Source organism: Spermophilus citellus (genome assembly GCF_964194105.1).
Source record: "Spermophilus citellus genome assembly, chromosome: 6".
NCBI classification, from domain to species: Eukaryota; Metazoa; Chordata; class Mammalia; order Rodentia; family Sciuridae; genus Spermophilus; species Spermophilus citellus.
Window position 1 is genome coordinate 159,830,986 of NC_138187.1, and position 13,246 is coordinate 159,844,231.

At 43.7% G+C, this 13,246-nt stretch overlaps 1 protein-coding gene and 1 long non-coding RNA gene across 8 annotated transcripts in view; one reads left to right on the top strand and one right to left on the bottom strand.

The window, feature by feature from the left end:
* LOC308651200 overlaps nucleotides 1–13,246 on the top strand; it is a 35,635-nt gene that overhangs the window by 9,233 nt on the left and 13,156 nt on the right. The window lies entirely within an intron of this gene.
* The window catches only part of DNM3 (dynamin 3), a 432,335-nt gene that overhangs the window by 9,232 nt on the left and 409,857 nt on the right, over nucleotides 1–13,246 (bottom strand). The window contains exon 21 of one of the 5 annotated variants that reach the window (XM_081298147.1): nucleotides 9,445–12,367. The exons of the other annotated variants lie outside the window; for them this stretch is intronic. Coding sequence (XP_081154273.1) covers nucleotides 12,331–12,367 — 37 coding nt within the window. The 3' untranslated portion in view covers nucleotides 9,445–12,330. Of the gene's footprint in view, nucleotides 1–9,444; nucleotides 12,368–13,246 lie in introns of those variants that run through there. 5 annotated transcript variants of the gene reach the window in all.

Consider the following 13,246-nt stretch of genomic DNA (forward strand, 5'->3'; position numbering starts at 1 on the left):
TTTGGAACATCCAGCAGCTATCAGTGACAATCAGGTATTTTTTTTTTATTATGCAAATCTTTCTCAAAACCAAAGTCATTCCTTCCAATACTAATGAAAAAACATGAAACCGTATGAAACACACCAAACGTCTCTCGGCAAAGAGCAGAAAGATCATGTGGCGTGAACTGTGCTGGGCTGTGCCTGCTCCAGGACCTGAGTCTCAGACAGTGTGCTGGGAATCTTGTGTGGAATTTTCCTTCCTCTGTAGCTCTGTCAGGGTGTTAGTTCCCCCTTCTCATGGCCTGTAGCTGTAGCTTTCTTTAACCCGTTCTATATTGTGCTTCTAATTTGCAGGGCACTAGAAAATCAGAAAATGGAGGCTTTTAGAGTTCTCTACAAGCTTTAACAGGCTCAGCGTGACTGCCTGAGTAAACTGCAGGAGCTCTGGTTCCTGTTTGGGGTCCCAAAGGTTTTGTTATTAGTGATGGCAGCGGGGTTTCTGAGAGCTGAGTGGATACCCCCCAGGTAATTGGATATTATTATACTTGAAACTCTCAGCATCACTAAGTAATGTTATTTGTTCTCTGAACTCCTTTATCTCTTTGCTTAGTGCATCATGTGTGCATATGGAGAACCTCATATGAAGAACACTGGGAGTGGGTTTTATTACCCACTCCCACAATTCAACAAATTCTACAAATCGAAACCTTTCTTCCTGATTTTTCCAAAGACCCTTTCTGGAGTTAAAGTGCTGTCCTTGTTTTTCTGTCCCTCCTCGGATATGGAGAAGTGAAGTTAGAACACTCAGGCAAATATTTATGAAATTTTAAAGTTTAAGAATCTGCTCCCTGCTGTCCAGTGGTTGGAACTGGCGCTGTCACTGCTGTGGCCCAAGTTGACTTGCATCCTGATTAGGCGCCCCTCCCCCCAAATCACACAGCTATAAAATAAAACTAGATGGCCAAGGGAAAAAAATCAAAGCAGAAGAGAGATTGATGATCCGTGGTGAGAACGCTGACTGCTTGGTCATAGTCTCAGAGGTATCAATGGGGTTCCTTTTGCCTCCCATCTCTGAAGAATGTCTAAGATGCTTTAAAATAAACCTTTTCTGTGAAAGGCATGTTCCAATTTAATATCCTTAAATAGACAGTTTTTCTTTATTAAACAGATGCTCAATTTTTTAAAAGAGTGCTTAGGGATACTTTACAGGCACAGTAAAACCTACTTTGGTCACTACTAGTTGTGTAATTTAGTATTCAGAAAAGTCCTCTTCCTGCACAAAGGCTACCGTGACCACCTGAGAGGTTTTGGCAACTGGGAAAAATCGTCTCACAACTTCCTTTTTAGTTATCTCCATGCAAAACCACCTGCTCTTTTGCTAGTATACTGATCACTTTTGTTTAAAGTGGCCATATCTCCCCAACTTGTGTCCTGAATCTGAAGCTGTGTAGTGTGAGAAAACCAGAGACTCAAGACTCCCCTTGTGAAGCCTGCTCTGTCCTGGTACAGTTGCTTCGGTGGGAGCTCAACATGTCTCAGTTACTCACCATCACCTGGAATTCTGATATCTGTTTGCCCTCCCTGGTGACAAAGGGGCTGCATCTTATTCATGGTCAAGTTCCTGCAGCATTTGGCTCACTGTTTATCATTCAGTGAATGTTTGACAACAGAATACATGACAGTTACTTCTGGAAGTGAGGCACAACTTATGAGTGCTCATGATGTTCCTTGGTCTCACCACGACCCAAAGGTATTAGTAAGTCATAAATGTGGAAGAAAAAAGCAAAGTGGTGTGTAGGGCTGAGACTCTTGGAAATATTACTTATAACGTATTTGCTCAATTCTTCAATGGGTGTTTGCATAGATACCAAACGATAGGTCCCCCTGCCCTTGGGGAGTTTGAAAAGTAACCAGGTAACCTCTGGAGATAACATTTGTAGTGATTAAGCAGTCATGGGGGTAGACAGTTGGCCACAATTTGAACTTGAAGCAGGGAAACTCTACCAGATAGTAATGAAATTAATAGACAATTTCATTTGGAAAAAAAATAGATCTCAGGCTAGAAATTAGCAAGAGGCAGGTCACAGAATGGTGTGGTAAACTGGACATTGTTTTATGCAAATGTGACAGCCTAGACCAACGGTTGTAACTAGATGAATGGATGCTCATGGGTTCTCTTTTGGTCCTTTTTTTGGCTTGAATGTCATTCCTCTGTCCTTCCAGACTAGCCTGTGATTCCCCTCCTCCCCACCACCCATCACTTCCTAGTGTTTGTGAATTTCATAGCATTTAACTCTGTGATCATATATTTAATAGATCATTGCCTGTGCTCCCCCAGAGGTTAAAGTCCCTTGAGAAGGGACACCTATGTTGCATTTATTATGTATAGTCAGCATTTAGTACAATGTGGTTATAGGGCAGCAGATAAATATTTGTTGAATAGTGGACAAATAAAAGACTGAGAGGTGCCTAATGAAGACATTTATCCAGGGTAGGATAGAGGCCAGGTCAAGGCGAGCAGGCCGATGAGGCCGGGGATACCATGTGGCTGAGGCCATGGTCAGTGGCTTAAGTTGGAGGCAATCTGTTTACATAGCAAAAGTCCTGGACCAGAAGTCAGAGGATGTGGATTCTAACTCCAGTTGGCAAATTGTGCAGTCACGAACCCACAAAACATCTCTCCTTGCCCTTGGGGAGTTTGAAAAGTAACCAGGTAACCTCTGGAGATAACATTTTATCACCTGAGATGTAGAAATCCGAGACATATCACAGGATTCCTAGTTACATATTGCAGGAATGACTTCATGATGAGCATGTACTGTGTGGACTGCATCCTGCTGTATGGTTTTACGGAGCTCAGGATCTATTCAGAATGGCAGATGGGTGGCATAAGACAAACGTGCAAGTGGTTTTACACTAGCACCACATTTTAATAATGGAATGATGGGGAAAAGTTCTGTAATCCATGGTCTGAGTGTACTCCAAGAAGCTCAGAAATAGAATAATGTTGTTAGGACAAGGGCAAACAGGATTTTGAATGCTGCTTATACAAGTTGTAAGTTGTAAGGGAACGTGGGTCTACAATGAGTGCAAGAGACTGGAAATTAAACAATGAGAATTGAAGGGAGGGTTCAATGGTGGGATGGAGAGTGGGGGAACTCCATGCTCTGATGGCACAGCACATTCTCATTAGCCTTCATCCGTCCTTGGGCCATGCTGATGGGATAAAAGGCCAACAGCAGCAGCAGCTGCATAAGGAAGAAGGCGCAGGAGAACACACACTCCTGGTTGTGCCTGGTCTGCTGTTGGTTTTGTTCCCACCCAGAACTCAGCATGGTCCTTGAATCATTGTATCTTTTTTCCCAAAATAAATGAGGAAATTCTCTTCACTTATGAGTTCTTCAAGGGTGTCCCTAGGCTTTGTGTTGAAAAAGGCTTTGATAGCTGTCAGTGAACTAAAGATTGGAAGAATAAGACACAATTTCCACACTGCTCTCTCAAAATGATGAAGATGTCTTTGAAATATGCCCAGTTTCAGGTTAAAGAACCCACACATGTACTTAGTAATTAAAAATTCTAAAAAGCCCCCAACTCAGCCTTCTGGAAGAAACTAGCATTATTTTATTTCTGAGACAATAAAAACAGTGATCTATGTGTAAAAGTCTACTAAAAAAGCAACTCAAGAGAAGCAATTCAGGGTGAATTGCTTTGATAAGCCAAGATGCTTGCCAACTGCAACACTAGAAACACATTTAAGGTTCATGTTCAAGTTCATTTCATTGGTCCAGCTCTTAACCATTTAAAGAGTTTCCAAAGACATTCACCTCACAAGACAGTTTGTTTCGGGCAAAGCAAAGTTATTTGTTTTGTACCCAATTTTCCTCAGTTGCTTTGTTTAGTGATGGCTTCGTTAAGAAACCCATTATATTAAAGTGGAGCATCTTGTATCAGTTAGTATTTATTGAAACACTGTGGTGTGTGTGGGTGGTTTATGGTTACGATAGAAGAGCCATATTTCTGCTTCCAAATCAAAGGGAAGATGTAATACTGGGAGTTGTATTTGTAGCTGCAGGGATGAATCTTTTACAGTACTTTGGACAATGGCAAATTTTGTAAGAAAGTCAAATGCTCACGCAGGGTGGGTGGCATTGTGGGCAGAAAGTGGCTTCACTGATAAGAGGAAAGAAATCATCGGTTGCCTTCTTCTCTTATTTTATCGTCTTTTAAGAATAGAAGAAATGAAATTCCCCCTGCCCTTCTTTGGGTTAGCTGGCCTGGAGTGCTCATGCTGTGTGGCCAGTCAGGCCAGGGAAACTTCTACAGGGCAACGCCTGTGGTGTCTTGGCCTGGGGACGGGCTGGGACTGCTGTGTGTTTGGTGTCTGGCTTCTGCATTCCAGGTTGCACAACCTGGATTTCCAAAATGGCTCGTCTTTCTGCAGACCACGGCCTACCCAGATCTCATGACCCACAGGCCAGGATGCATCCTCTCAGGCCCCTCTACTGGTACGGTCTAGGCAGTGGTTCTCAAAGCGCCCCTGGCTTGGGGAGTCCCTGGAGGGTTTCTTAGAGCCAGGTTGCTAGGTGCTACCCAGAGTTGCTAAGGGGTGGGACATTTCTAACAAGTTCCCCATGATGCTGATGCTGCTGGTCCTGTTTTGAGAACCACTGTGGTTTATGGAAATGGTATAGACAGCAAACATGTCTAACTGTGCATTCCGGTTCTCACCTTTGGGAGGGTATGTTTGAAACCCAATCTAATTAGGTGACTCCCCTGGAAAAAAATTCAAAAAAGGTACACAAAGGTTGACACTTCCAGAGACGTCTGCCCAAGAGGATAGTTATTTGTGTAAAAAATGACACACAGGTTTCTTTTATACTACAAGTTCTGCTTATCAAATATACTCAAAGCTCTAAAATATAACTGTGTCAAAAATTTAGATTCAATCACATCTAGGATCATGGCAGTCGTACATCCCAGGTTTCTATACAGGTCCTAGAATCTGTTACCAACTTGCTCCAATCGGTAATGAAGACTTGTCTACTGAACCACTAGGAGTAAGGCACCTCTTTCTTTTGGCTACATCTGGAGTTTCTTTGAGAACAAACAAACAAGTAAAAGTTTCTTGAATTTCAGGAATTGAAATGCCTCATTTCTCCATGATTCTTGTGAATTATTTAGTCCTTGTGCTGTTTTCAAAGTTGGGGCAAGCATGCATATCTCACCATCTGAGCAGGATTCTGAACCTAGGTGGACTGAGGCTGCGCCTCACACTCTGGCCTCCCCCAGCACCTTCTGCGACCCCTCCCAGTCTGCAGGTCAGTGCATGTGTGTGAGGGAATGGACCATGGCTCAGCCAGGCCGGAGCTCACCTCTGGTGAGACTGAAAGGCAACTGTGGCCCTCAACCACTCCCTCCTCTTTGGAAGGTCTCCTCCTGGAGACCTGATGAGGGGACAGTGTTTTAAATTTCAGCACTGTGTTTGCACTTTGCTTCTTATTTTGAGCATCTATTATTTATTGAGCTAAGTAAATAGCTTTTACATACTTAGAAGCATGAGGTTAAATTTAGAAAAATGCTGTCATGATTTTCTTCATATGGAAAATAATATATTATTAAAAATACATAGGCTGCCATCCAGCAGAGTTTTGGCCTTTTGGGGCTTAAGTAATGCCTTCTAAGCCAATACTGTCCTAGAATATTTTGCAGTAGATGATGGAAAGAATGTAAGACTTGGAGTCCATTTAAAGGATTTAAGGAATTCTCTAATATGTTTCTTGTTGCATATTAGAGCTGAAATTTCTTTCCTTTGTGAGAATGTACCTCTGATGTTATATTGTATGTCACTGGGAAAATATGAATCAATTCATGGAATATTAAATCAGAATATGCTTTGCCTTGTCACCCTCTCCTTCATCCTAAATACCTGACCTGGATTTCCCTCAAAGGTAGGGGAGCCAACACAGCCCCTTTGGGTGACTGTGGCAAAAGGCAGCTTACGCCACATAAACGCTGCTCAGTTCATGGTTTCTAAAAGGAATTTTGCGGTGACGTTCACTCAGGCAGCATTTTCAATGGAAAGAGAAGCGTGTTTACCTTGGTTTATAAAATGTTCTGGGCCAATGCTGAGATAGATTTTGGTTAGCATTGCAGGTCAGCTCATCTCGTATCCTTCCTTCCCTCAGTAAGCCCTGGACTGTGCTAAGGGTGAGGTAGCTCCTGCCCTGGGGCTGGGGAGAGGCAGGTGGGGGGTAGCCACCGAGGGGCTGTGCTCAGGTCCATCTGTGCTTCCGGAGCAGCACCGGGAGCCCCAGCCTGGAGGGGGGAGGAGGCTGGGCTTAGGACTTCCTGAAAGCAGGGGAAGCCTAGAGGGCTGGCATGCCAGGAGGGAGAGAGGGATGTGAGGAGAAGAGAAGAGAAAGGAAAAGCAGGGGTGGATTGGAAACTCAAGTGGGGTCTGTTCTTTATCTTAAGTAGCAAAGTGACTGTCTTGTCCCAAGTCCTAAAAGAGTTCCAGAACAGATAATGGAGAGGATCTTCAGCTGTATGAAAATGTGGTACCTGCAAGGGGTTCTTTTGAGACGTTTTTATCTTTTGTCCTCTGCATTACATCATTGATAACTGGTCAGCTGAGAGGACGAAGGGGAAGCAAAGAAGCAGAGGCCAGAGGAGGGCAGTCGGGGAGAACCCGAGGGGTTTTAAAGGAATTCACAAGGACAGGGCTGTGAATTAAGTTAGGAGTACTCCTAACTGCCTCTCTCCTCCCTCCCTTCCTGCCCTCCTTCTCTCCTTCCCGTATTCCCCCCTTTCTACTCAGCTTCTTTTCCGAAAAAAGGCCCCCGAAAACTTAAGAGCCACAGAACACACTCCCGTGGATGGCAGAGGGGGTGAAACTTTCTGTGCCCTCTCTCCTTCCTGCACAGCCCTCCCATTGGGACCTAGGGAGGGGATGGCAGAGGCTACAGTCAAGGAAGAAGGACTGAGAACCTGCTCCCGAGAACCTTCCCCTTCCAGACGCGCATCCCTCGGTCATTCAAGTCAGGGAGAAGAAAAGGTGACGGAGGGAGGAGAAAGACGACACTCTGAATCTTGGCAAAAGTAAAACCCATTTCTGTTCCAGGCAGATGGGAAGATGTTTTGTCTTGGAGAATGCAGGCACCTGTCAGGCCTGAGTGTGTGGCTGAGGGCTCACCCCAGAGGGTAACTATGGCTACAAATACTGTGAGAAAAGTTAACTTTCCAATTCTTTAAAAAACAATTTTTTAAAAAATAATCAAAAAAGAGCGTGAGGACTTTGAGCACCTGGAGAGGGTGTTTTGCTCCGATTATTTCATTCCTGCCTGACTCAATTCCTGGTGGATGTGACGGCCAGTTTTAAATGTACCACATGATATTCTTTTTGCAGTCCTATCAGTCTGAGTGGCAAAAATGGAGACAAAGAATTGCCGTGGACTAATCGGGGTCCAGTGATTAAAAAAAAAAAATCCAGCAGGAGGAGCTCTAACATGCCTTAGAGCTCAAATTTTAAAAACAAAAAATTCGAAAGCAAACAAACAGAGAGAGGCGCTGTGCTCGCAACCTGCCAAGTCTGTGAACAAATAAACAACTAAGTCCAGCAGACACTTAGCAAGGAGCCAAGAGATGGTCCCGGTGGGGACTCAGCGGCCCGTTTCTCCCCTCTGGGTCTCCCGCCCTGATGCAATTCATCTGGGACCGGGTCTGCAGCCTTAGCCCTCACAAGAGGGAACACAAGGCTGGTTTCTGGGCATGACCAGAAGTAATTCTTTTCCTCTGAAAGGATCATATTGTTTCTGAACAAGTCTTTGACACTGGCTCAAAAACCACATCTTAAAACGGAATTTCCATTGTTGGTTCACGGCACTGCGAGACTCCTGCCCGTTAAGTCTCTTTTACTTGGTGGCTTCTTGGGCACTTTTTTAAAATGAGAAAAATGCTGTGTTTGTAAAAATTGGTGCTAAAAGGGCAAGAAATCATATGTCCCCTGGGCTGTGTAAAGAGTCTGCAAAGAGAATTAGCGCTTTCTGACACACACACACACACACACACACACAACTGGGACACAAGAATTTACTCAGAACAACAGTAAGGAATGTATGAATCTAACAGTTATCAGGCTTTTGGGGTGTGCCTTTCTTTCCATTTTGGACAGATTGTGGGGGTGGAGTGGAGGAGGGGGCACACGAGATGATCACAATCACTTAACCTGAAGGAAATTTTCAACCAATCCCTTTTAATCTCTCGCCAATAAGCAGTCAAACTTTTTGCCTTACACCTCAGTGGTATGCCCACATTTTAAGTTTTTATACAAGATCCTGCCCAAGCTTTAACTAGACCAATTCAGACTAAAAGTCCCTAAATAAAGCTAGTCTAGACGAAAAATCTATGGAAACCATATGTCCTTCAGGCATCTGTCTTACAAAGCCTGCCGTCGCCCCGGAGAGAGCGCTGACAAAATATGCTTTTAGGAAAACACGGCCGTAGGGCCACGCCGGACTTGGGGAGGCCAGGCCGCAAGGTTTGCCAATGGCAGGCTCTCACCTCTCTCCCACACATCCAGCCGTCCGTAAACAGCCCCGAAAGGCTAAGCTGTGGCTCATATCATTTATATTTCCGTTATTCCAGAAGGCATCAAAAAAGTCACCAGTTTTGTTCCTCCAGACTCCTAGAGAAGGTTAGATGGAGGGATCTCAGAGCAACTCTGTTCTCACCCACAGAGAACTGTTTTGAATAATGTTGTCCGTGGATGAGGCCCAAGAACCAGAACATTTTCTTCTGATTATTACCTCATCTGCTGCCTGCCAAACACAGCTAGAAGGCAGGTGTCCCACATAAGTAACCCAAAGAAGACTGTTCTATACCATAGGGTGTAGGGCCCAGCCGAGCAACGGAGGAAATCGGAAGAATGGGGGTACCCAGGAGGGGTGCATGCAGCACAGTGTCCGTAAAGGGGGATATTCTAAAGCCTTGGTTCTTACTGCTCTCTGGAGATAAAAGTGGTACTTTCATTACTCCAGCTACACATTTTTATATCAAAATGCACTTTAAAAAGTGGTAAGAGGTTCATAGGAAAGAAAACAGAAATGCAAACTTCCATGACAAAAATCGTAACATTTTAAGTGAAAACTGCAAATAGTCTATGGAGACTTTGACCGTATTTACAAATTGCAATGTTTTCAATGTATTTTCTCAAACTCTTTGCCCGCAGGGAAGGGTACTTGGGGAAAATGCAGTGGCTACTGGCACAGGTGTCCCCAAGTTGTCTAGTTAGAAGACCAGGAATGACCAGTAAGTGTGAGAGGAGACAAAGTAAAACAAACAAAAAAAAAAGGAATCAATACTATAAGATGTAATGAAACATACACCCAAGTTTTAAGCAAAAGTAAAGCACTGTTTTAGTGTGTTTATTCAAAAGCAGCATGCTTAAAAAATAATTAACTTTCAATATACTTATTGGTTTTTCAGGTATTAAATATTAAGATGGTGACAGAGTAATTTAGAGTGTTGGAAATACTAAAACAAGTCAAGTAATTATACAACATATTTCATTACAGATTCCTAAAGTAAGCTATAGAAATTTAAATAAATTAATCTAAGTCTCCTGGGATGTTTTTCTGTTCAAGTAATTCAGTTGTGGGGGCTACTATTGTTAGAGCAAACACTGTAAGTCTGCTTTCATGCAAATAATTTGCAGAGCATGGATTTTATTTTGACTTCAGACCTAGATGTGTGGAGGGAAATTACTGCAATGGTTTCTCTAGTTAACACATTCACTAATGTTTCCTTATTTTTTTCCACCCCAAGAGGCACTAATTAAGATATTATAGAACCCACCTCACATGAAGTTTTATTATTTTAGTTATTAAAATATTTTCCAATACTACTGAGAAGCAAAAAGGAACTCAAGTTATTTTTAAAAAATCAGTAGGCGTTTGCTCAGTTTTTATGGCTTTCCCTCAACGAATGGTGACCTAATGGCAGGGCAGTGGGTGGACTTTGCAGCGTATGCCTTTGAGCATGATATGAAAAGGAAGATTTGCTTGAGGGAATTTTTTTCTTAAAAAAGACTCTGAGTACAATCCTAATATAAACTTGAAAAAATAAACATGGTACAGAATGTATCGTATGTCAATCTTATATAACTATCTGTTCCAAGTGAGATAATTTCAAAGACCACCCTCTGGACAGCACAGCACCTTTAAGGCTTTTTGTCATCTCTCACTCTCATCAAAGGCCTCCTTCTGGATGAGAAACTTGATAGGCTCTGAGATACGTGAAATTCCACAAATGCATATTTATGTAAGGAAGCAGGTGGAAGACAAATGAGATCACACCGCCTCACCGAAACCCGAAACCTGCTGCACCGAGTATTCACATGGTGGAGGCAAACTGTGCGTTCCCTTGTAAAATGTGACCATTTTTCCAAATCCAACTCAAGGCTACCGGGGGGCCTTCTCGCACTGTCTTCTCATCGTTTTCAAAATGACCCTCCAAACTCGGCCTGCTCCTGTGCTGCTGCATCTACTCTGTGGTTACCCGTGACCTCCCCTGATTCTCTTAGTGGGTGCTTTAGCCTTTCCAAACAAACGAAAACAAAGACCCCACAGACACCAGGGACGGAAGGGAGCTCACTTAACATGCACGCCTGCCATTTATGGGCTTCCTCTGGGGTCAGTGAGAAGAGCCTTTCTACCTGGTCCCGTGTTCTGGTGTTTAAGTGAATCCCGGTGGGGAGAAAGAGTGATTGTGGAGACCTGAGAGCCCCCCGTGTCTCTGAGGCTCGGAGGCCTCCACTTGCCCCTGATTGCGAGCAGCTGAGGGGTTTGCTGCTTGCCGTTTGGATTAAACATTTTTCCTGGTCCTTGGATGGAATGTGTTCTACGACTCATGTGAACTGATAATTCGGACTGGAAGACAGGAGTGGACGTTTCTTAGTGCTGATGGGAACAGTTAAAAATAAGAAATCAGAGCACTTGGTATTTGTGATTTTTGCCTGTCACGTGGCCCTGATGCCTGAGAAGCAGCCAGAATGAAAGGAAAGGACCACATCGTGGCGAGGCTGCCTGGGTACCGCGTGGCTTCAGACTGTGCCCCGTGTAGGAATTCTATTTTTGGTCAGAGTTGCCATGTGATCTAAACTTCATCTAAATACTCAAGAAATGTGGCATCAATAAACATGCACATTCCCTCAAACCCAACGCCTTTCCAACACCACTCTGCAGTGAGAATATCGGCCAGACCAAGAGTGTCATGTGATTTTGGCTCCAGCCTTGGGTAGGCCAGATGGAGCTCATTTGGCCACTAAAGGGTGTAAGTACGTGCTGTGTTTAGATGAGCGGATCCTCAGACAGTGCTCATGGTAGGTTGGCACGAGAGTGCTCAAGGATTTCAACGCCGGGCATTTTAAAACTGCATTTAAGCCACAATAAAATTATGACATGCAGGCCAAAGCCATCAAACCATCAGCCGAATGCACAACGCCTTTCTTATGTCGCCGGAGGTCGGCCTGTGTGGCACATTCTCAGGGAGAGATGCAACATTTACATTTTCAGTTTTAATTTCCTGACTTTTGGTGGCTAAGGCCAGTCTAGTAAGCGTGATTTAAATGTCACTTTTAATCTTTCAGAGAAGCCGAGAAGTCAGAGGGAAGGAGAAAGCCCCTAGCAGCCCATTCTTATAATTTGCTGCTTGGATTAATTTAAAGGTGAAAGAGCTGTTCGTGTGCCACGAACCTCTAAGCCACTGAAAGCTCACGTGGAAGCAGAACTGTCCGACTGTGAGGCTTCCTCGTAAAGTCAATCTTTTTCTTTTTCTTTTCTTTTCTTTTTTTTTTTTTTTTTACAGAGAGGGAAATAAAAGATCGTAGTGATGAAACAGAGGTCCTTATACTGGTTTGGGAATCGACTTATACTGGTCGATATTTTTTTTTCTCCTTCTCTTTGAGCTGACATCAAGTTGTATATAGGAACATTCAGCAGATTCCAACTGGTGACAATTTGCGGCTGACTGCCCACAGGAAGAATAATAGTCATTAACTCTGCAGTTTTTCACCAGCTGGTGGCTGCTCTGCCAGGCTCCTGTCTTGGCTTTCTTCCTCCATCAATCAGGTGAGAAGGGGCAGGGCTGGGTACCCTGAGCTCAGAAAGGCTCTCCCTGCAGGGGCTGAAGTGGAGCAATTTGGAGCTCCAAAGAGAACAATGACAGAGCTATTTGCTGTTATTTGTCATGGGAGTGGAAGCAGTTATGTTTGGCTGACTTAATGCCAGTTAGCACTGAGCCACAGCGGCTCCAGGTTGGAGTTACTGCTGAATGTCTGCATTTCTTTTTGCCTTATGTAGATCCTTTCTCATTTTCTTCTTTTATCCCCCTGCAACATTGGAAGGTTGGAAGAGTAAGATGAGGGAAACTCTGAAAGCAGAAAGGCAGACTGGGGTCTGTCTTGACCCTTCCGAGCAGCCTCTACCCACCTCTGACCTTCAGCTCTCTTGCTTTTGGTGTTTGGGCCTTGCCCAAACACAATGCCAGTCCTCTGGCCGCGGCAGGATGGAGATGTTTGTGTAGAGGAGACTCAAGTGTGCTAGACCCAGAGGGAAACCACCAAACTGGCTTTCCTTTCACTTAAAGACCTGAAGAATGAAAAACTCTGACCTTAACCATTGATTCACCTCAGTGAATACTACCTTGCAACCCAAATCACTGTGGAGTTGAAATGAGGCTTTGATGGGTTTTCTAATGGAGGGGCTTAAATTAAAGGGGACCTTTTCTTCCATGAACAGCATGTGGACACAATTCCATTTTCCATTAAAGTATATTAAGCATCCTGACAGCTCACGTTAAACCTGCAACAAATTATTAATTTGGGGGTTTCAGTGACAAATTTTCTAACACCATTGCCTCATGAGATGCCTTAAAATACTAAGAATCAAAAAGAACAAGTTCTTTGCAATTATGCTTTTGTGTGTGTGTGTGTGTGTGTGTGTGTGTGTGTGTGTGTGTGAGAGAGAGAGAGAGAGAGAGAGAGATGCTGGGTAAGCACTCCAACAACTGAGCTATATACCTGACAATTATACTTTTGGAAAAAAAATTTTTTTTGCTTGATTTTAAATCCAGTTGCCAAAAACAAAAACTGTTCTCTGAAAAATCAGAGTATCTAGTTATAGACTTTATTTGTTCTTTAAAGAGGAAGGAGGGTGAGGAAAACAGAAAGCTAGGGTCTGACATCCCAGATCACAAGGTGAGTTCATCA